The following is a 20289-nucleotide window of genomic DNA, read 5'->3' as shown; positions in this document are numbered from 1 at the left end:
AACATTACCAAGGGGAAAGGTGTTAGTTAGCTAAATAGTCCACAGATATTCAAAGTAATGTTATAATCACACAAGATGATGACATAGTGTAAAGAATATGGAACTACAAATCCAAATATTTATATTCTAGTCTTGAATAGGTCAGTTACTAGCTGTGAGACCTTGAGCAAACATTAATTTTATCCAAGAAAGTTTCCTTATCTTTTATTGGTTTATCTTTCTGTCATAGCGATATAGATATTTCCTGGCTTAATGTCCTCAAATAGATATGCATGAGAATGTAAAATTTGGTTAGAAATGCCTGAGTTAAAACCCCCGGCTCTGTCAAGTGCAGTCTGTGTAGCCATAGGCAAAGCACGTAGACTCTGATCCTTCATTTTTGCATCTGAAGTACAGATAATCTTCACAACCCTCTTAATTTGGTATGGTAAGGAAAGGTATGTGTTCATGTCTGGCACATAAGAAATGCTTTTAAAAAGATTCTTCTGTAACCTTGTCTCATCTCCTCTATTATTCTAATTTAACTCATGAACCCTCCTGGATCATTACTCTTTCTATATCTGTAGTTCTGACCACTTTTGTCTGTTCTGGAATATTCGACTTCCCACTTTAGACCTCTCCGATTAGATGTTGCGTTGGTGTTTTAATCTGAATGAGTTCAGATTCGAACTATGATTACATGTCAGTACTGCAGTATTCCTCTGACAGGTCTGCTTCCATTCTCTCTCTCTTTACCACCCCATTCTGCTTCTCAGTCTTACATTAGTCTTACAGAAAGCTTAAGTTCACTTACGTCAAAGATACGGGAAAAAAAGATTGCCATTTCAGAACAAACTCCTTTGTGGGCTCCAGTTCACCTTTCTGGTCTTACCCTCTGGCCAAAGGGTTCATGAATTCACCCGGCCTGTCTGTTAGTCTTCATTAGTATCTAGCACAGTGCCTTCATACAGTACATTCTTACTATAGGGCTAGGGCTTGACCTTCAGTGATATTCTTTTAATTACAATATATTTTCTATATTTTTCATGAGTTTTAATAATCTTTGTTATTTTTAAAATAAATTTGATATATATTTTGGAGTGATTAAAATATGAAGTAGTTACAGTAAAATTGGTTTGGGTTTTAAGTCAATGATTTTTTTCCTTTTCTTTCCCTGGAAGATGTAACCCCCTTTACATCTTAACCACTGCACTTAGCTTTCCTAGCATAGTATCTGACACAGTGACACAAATCTGAATGCATCACCCTGAAGGCTAACTACTGCACAACTCAGGGAGTACCTCTGTGGGGTGTGGTGAACGGATGACATTTAAAATGATTTTCACTATCAGGTGAAAGGAGAATGCTTTAGTTATGTCAAAAAAAAAAAGAAAAAAGATGAGGCAGATTTTTCTGGAGAAAAACACGAAGTAGAATTTTAAGGAATTCCAGTTATTAAATTGAGGCAGACTGAAAATAGTTGCTATGGGAGAAGTTACTAAATTGACATCTTAGGTTTAGTGTACACTTATTTCATTGATATATTTGGAGGAAATAAAGGGTTTGTTCTTCACCAGATTTATTTATTAAAATGTCATGTCAATTTTAAGAAGTTATGAACATAATTTAAACATATCAGAATATTTGCTTATTCAAGTTTGATTTTCTTTAGGAGTTTTGCTTACTGCTGTGTAGTCCAGGTCAAGAAGAAAGTAGAAGAGTACTATAGAAATTTGAACCAAGTACTAGATGTGGTTATAAAATAAGGAATCTAATTCTGTGAAGACATAGCTTACTGAGTAACATTCACTTAAATTTGATGTTTCATTAAAGCTATAAAGTAATATTAGAAAAAGAATTGGACATATTTGCATACATGAAATATTTCTGAGAGAACATAGATGACAGGAGCAAGGGGCAGAAAGTATACATTAAATATCAGCTCATGTTTATTGAATCTTACTTCACATGTATTAACTTACTTCATCCTTACAACATAGTTAGAAATAGTAGTATTACCTGCTTTATATTTCAAAGATGAGGAAACTGGGGTTACAGAGAGATTCAGTAACTTTTCTAAGGTTACATAGTAAGTAAAGGAGCTTATATTCAAATCCAGACAGGCTGTTCTCTTTATTCCTGGACTATATATAATGTGACTAGCTACTTTCCTTTAATCTGTAGTGGTTGTAAAACATTTTTACTTGGTGCATGGTAGTCTTTCATGGATGTAACATTTATTATACTAATAATGCTAAGCGAATATTTTAGCTATATAGAGTGTCCATGTGCCCGACAGCCTGAGTGTGCGCATGTATAAGCAAGTTACTTATTTCCTCTGTCAGTTTCCTCATAAATAAAACTGGGTTATTAGTACCTCAGTGTCATATAAAGATTAAATGGAAGCACATCTGAAGTGTTTATAACTGGTTTTTATTACATTGGAGGTGCTCAATAAATGTTAGCTACCATTTCGACCAGTTTTTTACTACTAAAAAAATAAAATTGCTGAGGTAAGACTATACACATTTTTTTGGCTCTAGAATACAAAGTGGCTGTTTGGGAAAGTTTATCCACCATCAGATTATGAGAGTGCCTTTTATTCAAAATCCATCCCAATTAGAATATTATAAGTTCTATCAATACTGTTTCATTTTCATTCGTTTTGTTTGCTTGAAGAAATCACAAGTTTTGAAGTGAAATTAAATGAACAAAAAGCTAACGTCTTTAAAAGTCTTGGCAGGTGCTTAGACGTTCCCTTCAGACTCATTGTAATAGGCTGAAATGAGAATTTACCATAATATCTTCCACTAATTAATCATTATTCAATTAACCCTCAAGCCATTCTAAAATTAGTCTATAAATGATTTCTTACTGATTCGTGTGTGTGTATGATTTACAAGTTACATCCTTTTCTACCTTGTATTGCCAGTATTTATTTTAGCTAATTATTATTTAAGTAATGGTGGGTGGGCATATCTAGGACTAGTATGTGTATCAATATTTGTAATAGTATGGTGAAATATATACTGGAATTTCAAATAAAAAATTATAATAGATCTTTCAGAAGTAGCAATTACTTGTACTAAAAATACCCTTTTTCCCCTGATTCACCTATGTTTCTCTTCTGTTCCCCTCAGACATGTTTTTTTTATTAAGATTTTGTTTATATATTTTTAAAGAGAGAGAGGAAGGGAGAGAGAGAAACATCCAACCAGGGACATGTGTCCTGACCAGGAATCAAACCAGAGATCTTGCAGTTGGCGCGATGATGCTCTAACCCACTGAGCTACACCAGTCAGGGCTGAAGCATGGGGTTTTTAGTTAGCTGCAAGACGGTTAATTTTCTGATAGTAATTGTCAGATAGTATGCGAAGTGATTTACATGCATTTATTTCATTCTCATCACCACTTAAGAGGTGGGCTACCTGCTCACTCTTCGATTTCTTTAAATCATCAACTTTCCATCTGCTTTGCCTTGGTGACTCACACAAAAGAAGACATTTTGCCTTGACTTACAGAGCAGTGTGCAATGTACCCTTATATTTCTATTTCTTCCATCACTCTCAATGTTGATCTCAACACTCTAAATTAGTAGATTATTTTATAATCCACTAATCGGTCGCCATTCACAGATTTTAAGTAAAACACTGCTTTAAGGTACAGTTCTAAAGGACTCATAATCTTCTGTCCCATTTGGTTACCATTTCATTCTGGACACATTGTTCCCCAGAGATAATGACTTGCACCTTTATTTTCAGCGGCTTCATGAAAAGTACTTTCGCAGAGCCAGGTAGACCGAACGTTGCTCGGTACACAGCCAGAAACACCATGTCTGATTAGTTAGGGAAGTGTATATTCACCTTTAGAATTCTAGGAAAGCTGTTCTTCGAAGGACTCTGGCCACCCTCCAGCATAAGGCAGCAACATTTCCACAGATTACTCATATTTTTCACAATCTGTGACTTTTAGGTAAAGTTATAAGTCCATTTCTACCAGTCTTCCGCTGTTCTTCCAAATCCTGGGTTCCGGTGAAACAGCATAGTTCAGTATGGGGTATAAAGATGTGTCATCTATTTAGGCCCCACTGAAAGCACTTTAAATCAAACAGCGTTGTTGCTTCGCTTCCTCCCAGTTTGGAGTTGACCTCAGAGTGTTCAGATGCCTTGATAGATCACTAAGAAAAGCACAGTCTTGTGGTTAGGTTTATTAATCTTCTAATTCATATGTGGTAACTAATTAAATGTAAATCATTTTTAGTCTAAAAACTCCAGTCTACGGTTGGTTCTGCGTTGTATGTTACTTGGGATTTAGGAAAAGAGAATAAAGTTGTGTAGCCCACGATAGAACCCTCTGTGGGTTCCTGTCATCTGAATTAAAACATAAACATGGTCACTTGTTACTTAATCTTGTGTATGGTAGTTTACATGTACAATGAGTCATATGTGTAACAAGGTGTTTTTGTACTGTTCTGTATACAATTTTCCTGCAACAATTTTTTCCCATCAACTACTAAGCGTAAATTGAAATTTTCTTATTCGCCTTACTTAGAAAAATTTCACTGTGTTTTGGTGACCTCTCAGGTTTAACATTCTGATTTTGTTTTTTTTATTCATGATGCTTTTGCTAAATACGTAGTGTTTCTTTAAATTTCTTTAGTGATGCTTAAAGAATCAAATTAATAACTACAAAGAGTAAAGTCCACAGTGAAACCCAAGGACAATATGAGATAGTTAAGGATATCTTTTCTATACTATTTACACTCCCATTTCCTTTCACTGGGCTTCTACTAGCAAATTTTATGTCAGTTATTCATCAGAAGAAAGCAGTGTTTTTTTCTTGGCTAGCTGCTAGAAAAAAAATGTACATATAAAGGTCATTAAATTATAAAGGAAAAAAAGAGAGAGAAATGAGTACCAAAAGGACAGGATAATTGTTACCGCTAGAAGGAACAATGGCCCATAGCCTTCTGGATGGTGGTTCTGTGGATGCTTACTTTACAACTCCGTTTCACCACACTCATGTTTTGTGAAATTTTGTCAGTATATCTTATAATAAAAGTGAGGAAAAAGAAAATTCTTGACTTTAACTACCTGTATACCTCTACTTATTTTCAACGTTCTGTTAAAATATATGAGTAAGGGGAGTTAGTGTTATTTCACTGTTTGGAAGTTTACAACCCAAAAACCTGAAAGCTTTCTTAAAAGTGATTGACAGGCAAGTACAACCTCATAAACAGAGAGAGAGAGAGAGAGAGAGAGAGAGAGAGAAAGAGATTTAAACTGAAAATTATGATTCAGCTTTCTTTTTTAGCACTGTGTTTTAGTTGATATGACATGGACCTCTATGTACTGATTAGTTCATAATCATTTAATTAAGGCATATCTTTGATAAATGTGCACTTATTAAAATGTTCTCTTATATTCTTAAAAAAAATGTTTTTATAAAAGTATTGTTTAAGAAAAGATACATGTTCCAAAGCCACATGTTGAAATTAAGATGATAAAAATATGGGAACATTGAACAGAATAATGAAAAAGATGTTCAGGAATTCTATAAAATTTCTATACACACATGTAATTATATCATGATAAAAACTGAATATCTAAGTCAATTAAATCATTGTATAGGAGCATTAAACTGTTAACAACTCATGCCTTTCTCTGCCCTTTATATGTTTGTATATTGATTATATGATTGATTGGTAAGAAGCAGGCAGTGATAGGAAGATAAAATAAGTACATGAACATTAAGTAACTATACAAGAATGAAACAAGTTTGAAAAAAATGTCACAAAGGAATATATAATTATTTACAAAAAATCTTTGGCAATAAATGCTGTAAGTTCAGGGTAAATTAAGGTAGGATGGCTTTTAGCTGAATTTGTATGGGGTTTCATGAAATAGCGGAAACTTGCTGTAGATCTTGAAAAATTATAGAAATTGAACTGAAGTATAAATGAGCTACCTAGGTAGAGAGATATATTAGGAAATAAATAACAATGAGGAAACACAGGATAGATTTCAAGATAACTTGATGAGCTTAATTGGAGAGGATGGTTTATATAGGAAAGTAATGAGAGACAAAGCTCGAAAGGGAAGGTGAAGCTAGATTTAGTGTGTTTATGATGTGGAAAAGAATTATAATGCTTGTCAAAATTGAGTATCCTTGTCTAGTAAAGACAGCATTCTGGTAACACATACTCTTGAGCCAGATTGCTTTGATTCTAATCTTTGCTCCACAAGTTATTTTAAATTCCCTGTAAATTAATTTTCTTAGTAAAAAGCAGAAAATAATACCTCTTACCTTACTTTGTTTGTTGTGAGGACTCAATGAGTTAATATTTGCAAAGCACTTTGCAGTGCCTAACATAAAGTAAGTAGTTTATGAACGATGGCTATTACTGTTACAAAGGTGAACACACAAGAAAAGCAGAAAAAATATTTTTTATAAGCATTTCCCTAATATTAGTATACTTGGCATATTACAAATAATTGTATCTTTTTCATTGCAGTGTTTGGGAAATGGGAAGTAATGACAGCTGGCACATGAACTAAGTACTTTCATAGACAACACCATTCCAGAGCTTCAGGATGAATGGGGATATGCCCCATGTCCCCATCACTACTCTTGCGGGGATTGCTAGTCTCACCGACCGTAAGTTTGGTTAATTTATCTAATTTATGTTCCATTCTGTGTTAACAATGGTTTTTAGAGAAACTATAACAAAAATTATTCGTAACAAAAAAAATAACAAAAAATTTAAGAGTTTGTGTTTTGAAAGAGAGACGTCATTTATTTCCTTTGATTCATTGGCATACATGTGAAAGTAATAAAACTTAATCTAGTCAGCTACTAATAGGTAAGACCTAACTTTGTGTTTCATCCTAAGAACCCATTAAATAAATGGTAGCATGTGTTTGTTTAAAGGTTGTACATGATAAAGGGATAAGTGCAAAAGTAAGGACCAGGCATTAAAAAAAATTTAAAGTGAATGAACACTGGCTTGCATATAGAAACTAATATAGACTTTTTGAAACGTATTCATAGAAATTAACTGAAACTACCCTTCAAAGAAGAAAATTTGATAGCCTGACAATCTAATTTCTTAGTGATGGTTATTTTGAATGTTATATTCAGTATCTGTTGGAGTTTGTCATAGATATCAACAGCCTGTTTTACTCTGAACAATTAAGTTTAAAAGACTGTTGTCAGTCTTTTGAGATTTATATAGTGTAACACTTTGTTTTAAGGGACTTACTCTTTTGGTGGGAAACTAATTCTTTGTCCCTGAGTAATAGTCCCTATGTCCCTATGTCATCCGACTTGAATAAATAAAGAGAAAAAAAATGATGAGAAGGAGGGATAGAAGGTGAGGAGATGGCATATTTTTTGTGTATTTGGCATTATGCAAGGTTTAGGGCTTTATAATAAAGATGCTATGAGAACATAACTTCAGCCCTGACTGGTGTGGCTCAGTGGATTGGGCGCTGGCCTGAGAACCAAAAGGTCGCCAATTCAATTCCCAGTCAGGGCACATGTCCAGGTTGTCGGCCAGGTTCCTTTCTCTCTCTCTAATAAATAAATAAAATCTTTTTTTTTTTTTTTTTTATGAAGAAAGAAAAGAATATAACTTAAATAAATGTTTTCATCTGTGTTTGGTATCCCCCAACTACTATTTTTCTGTTAATTTCCAGCTAGTGCTGGTGGGGATAAAATAGATGAGTACAACTATTAGGTTAGAAAGGAGCAGGCTAGTTCGTGAGGTCTGAGATAACAAAGTAGCTGGTGAGGCTGGGATGACTCAGGTAAGAAAACTTTCAAAACTGCTTTTAGTTTTATCACTTTCTTATAGGTAAGGCATAAACTTATGTAATCTATAGGAGTGCAAAATCTGATATACTACCAGGGATTTCTTTTTATATGTCCTCCCATTATCTCAGCAAGTAATAATTTGTTTTCTGCGTTTTTGTTAATAAAAAAAACTTGTTAATGACCGATTGGGGCTGAGTAGCATGATAGTAGTACTGTGTAGGTGAGTAGAAAATAAGCCAAGGACAAAGACATTTTAGTTAATTTTCTTAACTTTTAGTTTAGGCGAATAATCAAATGTTAAGTAGTTGAATTTAAACTACTGTGAAACATTTATGTTCTTTTGTTTGCGGTTTCGAATAGAATGAAGAAAGGAGAGAACTATTTAGGAATTTATAACTTGAAACAAAAAACCTTACATATTCTTTTTCTGGAGTTCTATTATATGAATGTTCTGCTAAAGTGAGCTATTTATATCTGTATATACTTCAGCTTTTAAAAAAACATGGTATACTACTTGTCTATCTGGTAGAGTCAGGTATTTTTATTTAAGTGAGGGTACTGGTGATTCTGATAAATTTTATAAGGAAAAATAAATGAGATTAATTAATGTAGTCTCAATTTTTAGAAGTTACTTGGTTTTAACCTTACCTTTTTGAGTACTTATTTAATTAATAAAAACTGAAGGCATGAAAAATCAACACAAATATGAAGGAGCTGAGTTTTATTCTCAGAGTAGTATGATCTATTATGGTCCAACTGATGTTTTAGGAATTTTGTAGAATTAATTGATATCTATGACTTATTTTTAATTCTAAAATACATATAAGCACTAAAGAGACTTTTTAGAGTCACTCAATGTCTAATAACCTGATTTTATTCCATATAGTCCTGAACCAGCTGCCTCTTCCATCCCCTTTACCTGCTACAACGACAAAGAGCCTCCTCTTTAATGCACGAATAGCAGAAGAGGTGAACTGCCTTTTGGCCTGTAGGGATGATAATTTGGCTTCACAGCTTGTCCACAGCCTCAACCAGGTATCAACAGATCACATGTAAGTACAATCTAAAATAAAGTAAAAAGTCTCTTTTTACTAAGAGAATCAGTATTCCTGGTTTTATTTTTTATTTCAAAAGAGTTAGATACGTAGTTTATTTTTAAAATATGTCAATATACAAATGAGAATGTGGCCTACTGCGATGAGAGTAATGAGATTTAAATAGGCCATAGTTACTTTGAGATGACAGTTCTGGCTCATGTAGTGCTATGAAGGTTTTTCAGTACTTTTGGAATAATCTTGAGATACCCATCATGATGGATCTGTGCAGAGGTCTAAAGTTGTGCTTGAAGGGATCCTTCTCTTTCTGGTAATGTTAGGGTGTGGTTAGAATTCCCAGCTACTAGGGACTGTGCTGCCAGCTTTATTTGGAGTAGGCTCACATGCTTTTCATGGGAAGTATAGGAACTACTCAAAACTAACTCCATGGAAGGCTACTACAGAATTAGGGACTAATTTTCCCCAGGATTTATCAGTGCAGTCTAGACAAAGGTGTGTGTTAAAAAATAATATAAACTTAAATTATGTAGTTTATTTCTACAAGCTTTGCACATTAGTATACTTTTTAAGTTTTACTGCAAAAGCAGTACATGTAGTATCTTAACAACACAAAGTAATCTTAAACTATTTTTCAAAAAGTTAAATCTCTCACCCGTATCTCTACATTCCACTACACAGTGCTACTCATGTATCTTCCTGTCTTTTAATTTTTTTTTGGTTTGAATATTCATTATTTAGAGAAATGAGGAAAGCACATTATAATGGGGAGGTCTCTGCCATTAGATGCAGTACATACTTTGAGGCCATTTTTAAAGCTGATGACTCTGAGGTGAAATACTGAATGTGAATTTGCTGATGGAGAAACGCAGATATGATTAGTTAAAATCAGAAGGAAATACAATACTAATACTTCGTCACTCCAGAAATTTAATAATGTCTAAATATTGCATCATTTGTTATACCCGTGCACACTTAAGAGTTTTCACCAAATATTTTAAGAGATTAAGGGAAATGGTACATATATTGATATTTATGGAGAGCTACTTTAAGATTGCTGTCAGATTATTGAATCTTATCATTGGACACCATCTTTATAAATCTTGTTATATTTAGTGAGTTGAACAGTGACATGTAGAATATAAAATCTAAAATACTGCCTATATTTAATTTTATCATTTATCTTCCATAGTTATGAATTTAGTTTGCTACTTACTTTTAGGTTTATTGAAAATTATGACTGTGGCCCTGGCCAGGTAGCTCAGTTGGTTAGAACAATGTCCCATTCTGTCAAGGTTGCAAGTTCGATCCTGGTCAGAGGGCATTTACAAGAATTAACCAGTGAATGCCCCTCCCTCCCCTCCTCTCTCTCTCTCTTCCTCTCTCTCTAAAATTTTTTTAAAAAGTGACTGAATCACTTGTTGGGATTTTTTTTCTTCCTCATGACTTTATTTGAGGAAAAAAATATAAGATGGTAAATTACATAACCTCTGGGCCTTGTCTTAACTAGTGTAGCAACGGTATTTCATTCAGAGGACATTCTCAATATGACTGACTCATATTCAGATGTAAAGGAGAAAATATATTCCAAGCCCAGATATCAGCTTCTGTGTATAATTATCACTTCTCTACTCTTCTATTATTTTGAATAATTTTGAGTAGACTCTGCTTTCTACTTTGAAACTGATGTGATCATTCTTAAATCAGCTCATAGCTTCATAAAAATATGTTTTGGGCTTTTTTGTATGTGTGTGTTTAAAATAAAATGGAAAAAAAAATTGTCCTTGGGAAAATGCTATCATTTAAAAAAATTTTTTTAATTTTAGTGTTTGCCTTTTTTATTGTTGCTTTTTACAGTTGTCCCAGTTCTTCCCCTGTTGCTCTCCCCTGCCCTGCCCACACCCCTGATCCCACAGTCAGTCCCCGCCCACCCATGTGCACGAGTCATTTCTATGTGTTCCTTAACTAGACCCTTCCCCTTCTTTCCCACTTTATGCCCCCCCCCCGTCCTCTATCATTTTTGATAGTTCTGTTTCTTCTAGGAATAGCACCTTCAGGAATCTATCAAACTGTTAGACACACTTGTGTGATTTGTTTTTATACTATGTCTTATTGATTTTCTGCCTCAGCCTTTTCTGAATTTCACTAGTGAATTGCTATCTAACTAATATAGAATAGGAAATTCTTATCAGTCAATCACTATTCTAATTTTTGCTATTTATTTTTTCAATGCCAGAGAATTGAAAGATAATCTTGGCAGTGATGATCCAGAAGGCGACATACCAGTCTTGTTGCAGGCCGTCCTGGCAAGGAGTCCTAACGTTTTCAGGGAGAAAAGTATGCAGAACAAATATGTACAAAGTGGTGAGGTTCATAATTATTACATTTTGTTGAATATTTCTATGGGTCATATCAAAAGTTGTTTGACATGTATTAGATAAATTAAAGTGTCTTCTTTAACAAACTAGCTTACCATCTATGACTGCTGTTTTGATACCCTGAATCAGGATGCTAATATATTTGCAGTTTAATATGCATCTAAATTTCTTGAAAATCAGAGAATGTTTAAAGTGTATTTTGTTAGATATTTTAGAATGCAGTAATTCACTGAAAGAGCTTTAGAAATTTTTTTAATGTTAGAAAATTATGTAATTGGTATGAAAGAAGTGTTTTCATTAATCAAATGATAAGAATATTTGCAGACCTTTTCAACATGCATGCAATACATGTATAAATATTTCTACCAGATATTAGTTTTGTTGTTGATGGCGATTACATGTATGGTAATGCAGTAATTGGTTTACCACTTCTGTTGTCTTAGCAGAAAAATTGACTTATAATAAGTTATTAAGGAAAAATCTATAATAAGTATCATAAAAGTCATAAAAATATGATGTCCAACAGAGATATCATTTTAATGTGGTCTAGGAGCACCTTTGAGTTAGGTTCAGCCTGAAGCTTACTAAATTTTTCAAGCCCAAATACTTTGCCTGGCTCTCAAGATTGAAATAGTCAGAAGGCAATGCAAGAAAGTTTAACTTAGTTAATTGAGTAATTTATTAAAAAACATTGCCAGATTTATTGGAAGTACCTCCATGAAGCTCCCCATTCCGTCTCTTAGTTTTGTTTTGTTTTTTAATAGTTTTACTTTGTTGATCTTATGTATTGTTTGTGGATTGTGTTTTTAAAACAATTGCATATTTTACTCTTAATTCCTCAAAGAGAATCACCTCTGCCCAACCCACCTTTTAGCAAATCGAAGGCAGGTATACAGGGAAAGACTGTATCTTCACTAGAACAAATAAGCTAGATTGCAGCAATAGGAGACAGATCTGAATCTTGAAAGGAAAACTAGAACTATACTTGTTCTGAAAGAATGTTGGGATGACAGAAAATATAGTGCGATCATTGGATTAAAAGAAAGACAGATAGGACAGGAGCATTTACTATAGGATAATGTGAGTAAATAAGAGACTGAATAAAGGAAGTCGACGAAAGGAAGTCTTCCAAGGTATTTATACTATGTTTTAATAACTTACAGTTTTTAAACATTTAATTTGGGTAGTAAATCACTCTAATAAAAAACTTATGGTATTTACCCATCAGTCACATATTTTGTGTTCTATACTACGTATATACTTACATTTTAATCCAAAATGTTAATTTTTCTTTCTTAATTTATTTTTTATTGTTATTCTGTTACAGTTGTCCCATATCCTACTTTGTAAAACCATAAACTAGCATTTAAAAATTAATAGCACATGATTTTTTTCTAACCATTTTTCAATTGATAGTTGGCTTTAAAAATTTTAAAGGCGATTCTTGCTCTGTGTAAATGTGAGTCTCACATGGAGAAAATTTAATAATATGCAAGTCATTTTACTTCTTTGGAACTTTGAGATAATCAGAAAGAACTATTAGAATTTCATTTGTTCCTTTTATGTATAAAACTATTGCTTTCAAACTAGTAATTCCAGCTTGTCTCAGTGATGACTCTTAATTCAGGATTTTGTTTTAAACTCCCATCTTATGGAATATTGCCCCCCTTGTTTAAAAAAATCCAGTAATAATCATCATAGTAATTAAATTATTAAGCTCTGGAACATATGATTTAGCATTGATTTTGAGTTGGAATAGAAAGCTCAAAAGTTGAAATTTAGACAACATCCGAAGGAAAGCACATTAGTGTAACTGAAAGAACTGAAAGACTCTGAGGTGATTTCAAGCCTTCATCTCATTCCACCAGTGTCTGAGAGCTAGAATCCCTTCTCTAGTATTCCTGGCAAATGAACACGTAGCTTCTCTTTGATTGTTTTTGATGAAAGGCACTTTTCATGTCAATAGCAGGAAATGAAATTTGGGAATATAATGTGATGCTTGAAGTTCCCAAAAAGATTGGCTACGCATATCATAAGAAAGTTCAGGGTTAATCATAGGTTTCATCTTTGATTTTAAAACCTAAATAACTGAATTTTTCTTATCTCCTATATAACAAAATGCCATTTGTGGAACAGTTGAAGGAACAATGTGTAGCTTAGTAAGAGACGTGAAAAATCTGAAAGCTACCCTCAGATTTCCTCTCATTAATCAAATATTTATTTAGTCCTTAATATTTGGCAAGGAATTATTGTGGAAGAAAGAATAGGAGCATTCTGTTTTGTATCAAAAGACTTTTAGACAGGTTGCAGAGCTTAAACTTTTGGCCCTCAAATAAAGTACTTTTAAAAACTTAGGTCTATAATAAAAAAATGATAATTAAAAAAAAACAGCTAGGTTTGAATCACAATGAAACGAATAGTATTGTGAAATTAAGCTCCTAAGGATAGGAGATGTATGTAATAAAGTAATCCATTTAATAGAAAACCACTCAAAGGCCTGTTGTAGAAGGAAGTGAGTAGTATTTGATCAGGGGGTAGAAAAAATGACTTCTAAAAGTTCAGAATTCTAAGACTAAATGAAAGGACTTTAAAGTAAACAAGTAACTTTTTAAATTTAAATCTATCCGATCGTAGATAGTTATGTAGTAAAAGAATATTTTTATCAAATTGATTATACTTGAACTTTACAGTTTCTGTATTTTGCTCTTCAAATTGAAAAAGATGGTCAAAAAAAACAAAAAAAGAAATGAAAGTCTTTTGAATGTTTGTGAAAGAACAATTGATTTAAATCATTTCTAGGAAACAGAAGAAAATAATCTGTTTCCCATCTTCGTGTGTGTTGTTTAGGAATGATGATGTCTCAGTATAAACTATCTCAGAATTCCATGCACAGCAGTCCTGCATCTTCCAATTATCAGCAAACCACTATCTCACATAGCCCCTCCAGGTAATGTGCATGTTATTTCATTAAGTATTGTTTTCTGTGGTGAATATACTTGTGAATATACAGAGTATACATACAGATAGGTAATGGTGAATTTATATGTAGATAAGAAGTTAGTGCTTAGCCTTAACTAGTAGCCCACGTGAACATTTGCCTTATATGTGGAAATGCTGTAATATTTGGATTGAAGTAACTATCATTTTAGTGGCTTAATTTCATACAGACAAAAGAATGTATTAAAGTAACCGATGTGTTTGATGTAAGAAAGTGTATAGAGTAGAACTTGGGCAGCATGACTTTATAGACCTTAAACAGATGGGTACTTCTTGCAAGTCAGATACGTGAATTATCTCAGTTTTTATAAACTGTTTCGTGTAACTCTTAGATGATGATTTGTGAATGATTTTTATATATCTGACTTTTCCAGATTTTTTCTGTTTGCATCAATTTTAATTTAGATAAATTAAGAGTTTGGAGGATTTTATGACAGTGAAATTTTAAGGAATCGCCTATTTATTTTATTTCCTGATGTTGTTTATTTGGATTTTGGCTTTTAGCCGGTTTGTGCCACCACAGACAAGCTCTGGGAACAGATTTTTGCCACAACAGAACAGCCCAGTGCCTAGCCCGTACGCCCCCCAAAGCCCCGCGGGGTACATGCCGTACCCCCACCCTCCCGGCTACTCCGCGCACCCGCAGATGCAAGGTAAGGCTGCCAGCTGTCCCCTCAACGGGGGTGACCAGCACTCCAAGCAAGGTCTTTCCTTCGTCTTTCAGAATTTTTAAAACACAGGGAAAAATACTATACCATATACTTATCTGTCAAAAAACATTTAAGATATGGCTTAAGTTATTAAAAAAACATGTTACATTTATCAGTTGGAAATTTATCGTTTGGGACGTAAAAGGATCAGTGTCATTTTGATTCTTTGGATAAGGTTTTTATACAACTGAGTATGTCTAGTTCTGAAATCAGGAACTGCTTTCTAATTGTTCTTTCTTCCTACAGTGGCACTAAGCCAAAGAAAAATCACATTTTAATCGGTAAATAAATGCAGTGTGAAAATTTTACTATAAGGTAGATACAGTGTAAATAGAATAAAATTAATCTTAGATGCAAAAATCTCTGGGATTAGATTGCTAGTTCTCTGTTGAAGGCAAATGTTGATAGTATGTTGTCTTTTTTAAGATTATATTGTCCTGGGATGTATGAAATGACTGCTAATTGATTTATTGTTAGTATAAATTTATATTTACTTTGTGGGAGAAATTTTAAAAAGAAAAGTACAAGAGATAATATAGCAAACATCTGTTTTTTTTTCCCCCATAATTGATAGCAAATTTTTAACACTTGCAGTCAGGCATTATAGTTCCTGTGTGTTTTTTAAATTCTTTTATTATGCTTGAGGTCAAAACTTCCTTCATTTATGAACTTTTTAACTATAAGCTTTTAACGTCGTCATCTATCCTAACAGCCAACTTCTGGCTTCCCAGAGCTAGAGAATAAAATACTAGGTTGAAACTGTTTCATACACTAAAGCAAGGAAAAACTAGTAAGCAAATTACAGATTTACCTTCAAAATTACAGAATTTAGTATGGGTGCTGAACTTAAGTCTGTAGATATGCAGGCTCTTGGTACTTGTGAAATAGCATACTCTGGCACACATAGGGAGGAGGAACATTTTAAGTGTAATTAGTAGGGGACACATTTGTTGCTTATGGAAATGTCCACATACACATAAGTATGTATAGGAAACAACATTGGTTTTTACTCTAAATACTGCTGTTGTTTTTTACCAGCTTTTTCAGAAAAATAAGTTGAAGTCACAAAATCAAAAGAGAACTGTAGTTTGGGGACCTGTTCAGTAATGTCATTTCTTGGAAATTCTCAGACACTTGCAGAAATAAAAATGGAACTCAGGGATTAGCCCTACTCAGATATAAAGTTATTATAAATAGGAAAATTTATTGTGGTAGGGAACAAATGGATGGGTCAGTGGGACAGAAAAGAATCCAGAATGAGGCAAATGTATATGGGAATTTAGAGTATGTGAAAGGTAACATTTAAAACACTTTTTCAACTTTATATTATGAAAAATTTAACCATGCAGAAAAGTTGAAAGATGAGCATTATGAATCCCTTCACCAACAGACATCTTAACTCTTTGCCCTTAAGTACATCTGCTAAAAAGAAGGAAATTATCCTATATAAACACCAACAGTAATCATTTACCCTAAAATTATTGAGAACACTTGTGTAGTATCAGCTAATACTTAGCTTACCTTCCATTTTCACCATTGTCCCAAATATGTCATTCATAAACCTTTCTTTTTTTCGTAGCATGATTTAACCAAGTTTCTCACACATTGCATTTGAAGTTTACATCTTTTTCCCCATAACACTAATTTTTTTTTAAAAAAACTTTGTGCTACATCTGTTGTAGACTATCTCCTATTCTAGAGACTTCACTCTTTCCTCATACGGTTAATTTGCTCATATATTCCTTATATTTCCTATGGACTGGAAGTTATCTTTAAAAGCTATTAGTTTCTAGTTATATATTTTTGTCAAGAGTACTAGATAAGTAAATAAATAATGTGCACTTTATATTGCATCACATGACAAAGTACATAATGTCCTTTGGTCTCAGTATAAATAGTGTTTAGGTGGTGACCACGTCATCTTTTCATTGTATAAGTGCGTTACGTTTTTCCCTTTGCAATTAGCAAGTAGTCTGAAGGGGGATATTTTGAGATCATGTAAATATCCTGTTTCCATTAAGAGTTTAGCATCCAATAGTGATTCTCATTTCATCAGTATGTAAGAATGGATTGTTTAATAAATCATGTTGGATTGATTAGGTAGGCATTTGGAAATTTTTAGTTAGATTCCTAGGTCATATATGTTCTAGATAGGTAAAGTGAATTTTTGGTAATTACTTAAGAGTCTAGAAGGACTTATTTCTAAGCAGACACTTAAAACCTGGATTCCAGCCCTGGCTGGTGTGGCTCAGTGGATTGAGTGCGGGACTGCAAACCAAAGAGTCGCAGGTTCAGTTCCCAGTCATGGCACATTCCTGGGTTGCAGGCCAGGCCCCTAGTTGGGGGTATGCGAGAGGCAACCACACATCGGTGTTTCTCTCCCTCTCTCTTTCTCCCTCTCTTCCCCTCTTTCTACAAATAAATAAATAAAATTTTTTTTTAAAACCTGGATTCCAGAAATGAAAAAAAAAATTATAAATTTCTGTGTAAGAGGAGAGAACATAAATAAGGACAAGTAAATATGGAGAAAAACATTTTTTAAACTTACTACAAACACAAAGTATTAATTTTTAATATACCAAGATCTTAAATAGATTGATAAAATTAGACAAAAATAGACTAAAGAAGTAAACAGACAATTTGCTGTAAAAGAAAAGCAAATTGGATACAGAAAGGTGTAGTACATATATGAAAATGTGGTCAACCTGGCTCACAATGAAAGAGATGTACATGCAAGTTAAAATGAAATATAAGTTTGTATCTATCAGATTAGTAAACAGTATAGTTATAGGATACCTAGAATCAACAAGTGTACAAGGAAGATTGAACTTCTCACAGTCTTCATAAAGGTATAAATTGCTACAACCTTTTTAGAAAGCAGTTTGACAATATCATAATTTTAAAAGCATGTACCTCCTTCTGTAGTTCAAAATCTATCTCCTTTGAAAGGAGGGGAGGGGATAAAACTATAGTTGTATCCACAAGTTCTATCAGTCATTCTTAGAAGAGATGTTCTAATAATAAAACTTTCCAGTCATCATCTATGAACATGGAAACAAAATTTCTTAGTATTACCAAACCAAATAAACAGTGTTATCAACCTGTATGATAAAATTGGATATATATGAGAAATACGCAGATTGGTTAATATTAGAAAATTAATTCGGATTAAGGGGATGGGGATCCTTGAGCCTCTTAATAGGTGCCAAAAAAGCATTAGGAAAAAATTGAACTTTCTACCCTGGGTAGGTAGCATATTTGGTTAGAGCATCATCCTGTTATGCCAGGGTTGTGGGTTCTATCCCCACTCAGGGCACATACAAAAATCAACCAATGAATGCATAAGTGAGTAGAACAGCAAATTGATGTTTGTGTCTGTCTGTCTGTCTCTCACCAATCAATCAGTAAAATTTAACTCCCGTTTATGATTTTTAGAAGTTTTTCACTGAATAAGAATAGACTAGGACAACCTTATTCTGATAGCCTTTTCCTGATAAAGGTTGTCTTACTAATTGTGAAAAATCAGAAACATTTTTCTTGAAATCCAAGATAGGATATGAATGCTTGTAATCATCACTTTTATTTAGTGTGTAATTTATTTTACTAATTAGTGAGTGTCTTAGTCAATACAGGAAGATAAGCATAAAAATTATATACTTCTTGATAAAGAAGAAATGAAAATATTATTTTCATGTGATATGATTGTCTTCATAGAAAATCTTAAGAGATGCTACAGAAAGATAATAGAATTAATAAAAGCACACCAAACAGTAACTGGATACAAGATCATAATAATGAAGTGAATTGCATTTTTATAAGCCTAAAATAAGAAACTTTAAATTTACTCTTAAAGTGTTAACAATCTCAAGGAAAAGCATAAGATACCTAAGAATACTCTTTTGTGGAGAAAATATAATACTTGATATATTTAAAAAAACCTAAGAAAGTAAAGAGTTATGCCACTTCACTCAATAGGGTAAAGATGGGATTTTTTTTCAAATCTACAAATTTAGTACCATATTAACCCTTTGAGTGCCATGTGTAATTCGAAATTTGGATCAACATGAGAAGATATTATATCAGTATATAACCTGAGGTACCAAAAAGAGAACAAAACATAAAATACGAATTATTCCATTGTTATTTACATTTATGGCCATCGAAAAAAGAGTCACTGGGAGCGACACTGCCACTTTTGGGAAAATTTGTCAGCGTCGCTCACAGCGATGTTGGCACTCAGAGAGTTAATAAAACTCCAAAACAGGGTTTTTATGCAGTTTAAGTTGCTTCTGGGAATTCATGTGAAAAAATAAACATTCAAGAATAGGCAAGATAATTTTGAAATGTGATGGGATATGGCTTGATCTAACAGGAATCAAAATTTATTGTAATATTGGTCTAGGCATGAAAAAGTAGAATGTGGTGAAGTGGAATTTGATAGAGTTCTCAGAACATACCCATGAACAAAGGGAACTTGATACATATGGTATTATATCTTAATGGAGAAAGAATGGTTTCTGAGACAGTTATCCATATGGAAAAAGTAAAAGTGGGATTCCTGTCTCACACTACACATAAAAATAAATTTTATATGGATTAAAGACCTAAGTCTGAAAAAACAAAACTCTAAAACTTTAAAAAGAAAATATAGGAAACTATATTTTTATAATTTTGTGTTAAGGAGGGAATCTGAATGGCCAGTACCTGTGAAAAGATGCTTGGCTTAACTGTTAATCAAGGTTGCAAATGTGAGTTACAGTCAAGAGACATTTCCTGTTCTCGGATTGACAGAAATAGTTGGCAAGGATGTAGACCAGTAAGAACTACCAGTGGAGTACAGATGGACATAAGGGATTTGGAAAGCTATTTGTTAATATTTAGTAGGCTTTAAAAATGGACATATCCAGGAATTTCACTTCTTAATACATTTGTTTAAAAAAAAACTTTTGTACAAGAATGTGCATTACAAGATTATAATAACAAATAGCTGTCTTAACATGTAACATAAGAATGGAAAGTTGTGTACATTATTCAGCAGAATATATATAATTTTTAAAAATAAATTTTATAACTACATGTATAAAAACAGATACATTTCAAAATAATATTGAATTAAAAACAAGTTAGAGAAGGCTCTATACCAGTTACAGAAAGTCAATGTACAAAACAATGCTATGTATTATTTAGGAATATATTCATAGCAAAGGTGTAAAGATATAGAGTGAACTCTAAAATAGTGTTACTTTTAGGGAGTGAGAGAAAGGAAATAGAGGAGAATATGCTGATATATGGAGAGCTTCAACCATATCTAATGCTTTACTTCATTTTTCTGAGAAGGACACCAGTAGGCCTTTTATT

At 33.1% G+C, this 20289-nt stretch overlaps 1 protein-coding gene across 2 annotated transcripts in view; it reads left to right on the top strand.

Annotated features, from left to right (window-relative positions):
* NIPBL (NIPBL cohesin loading factor) overlaps positions 1–20289 on the top strand; it is a 185541-nt gene that overhangs the window by 70134 nt on the left and 95118 nt on the right. For both annotated transcript variants that reach the window (XM_090276169.1, XM_090276170.1), the window contains exons 2-6: positions 6494–6636; positions 8681–8846; positions 11083–11210; positions 14072–14171; positions 14726–14874. In XM_090276169.1, the coding sequence (XP_090132295.1) occupies positions 6573–6636; positions 8681–8846; positions 11083–11210; positions 14072–14171; positions 14726–14874 (607 nt within the window). In that variant the 5' untranslated portion in view covers positions 6494–6572. The remainder of the gene's footprint in view (positions 1–6493; positions 6637–8680; positions 8847–11082; positions 11211–14071; positions 14172–14725; positions 14875–20289) is intronic.

Source organism: Furipterus horrens, unplaced genomic scaffold, assembly GCF_987537825.1.
Source record: "Furipterus horrens unplaced genomic scaffold, mFurHor1.1.pri manual_scaffold_5, whole genome shotgun sequence".
NCBI lineage: Eukaryota > Metazoa > Chordata > Mammalia > Chiroptera > Furipteridae > Furipterus > Furipterus horrens.
This window is presented reverse-complemented; position numbering and strand designations above follow the sequence as displayed.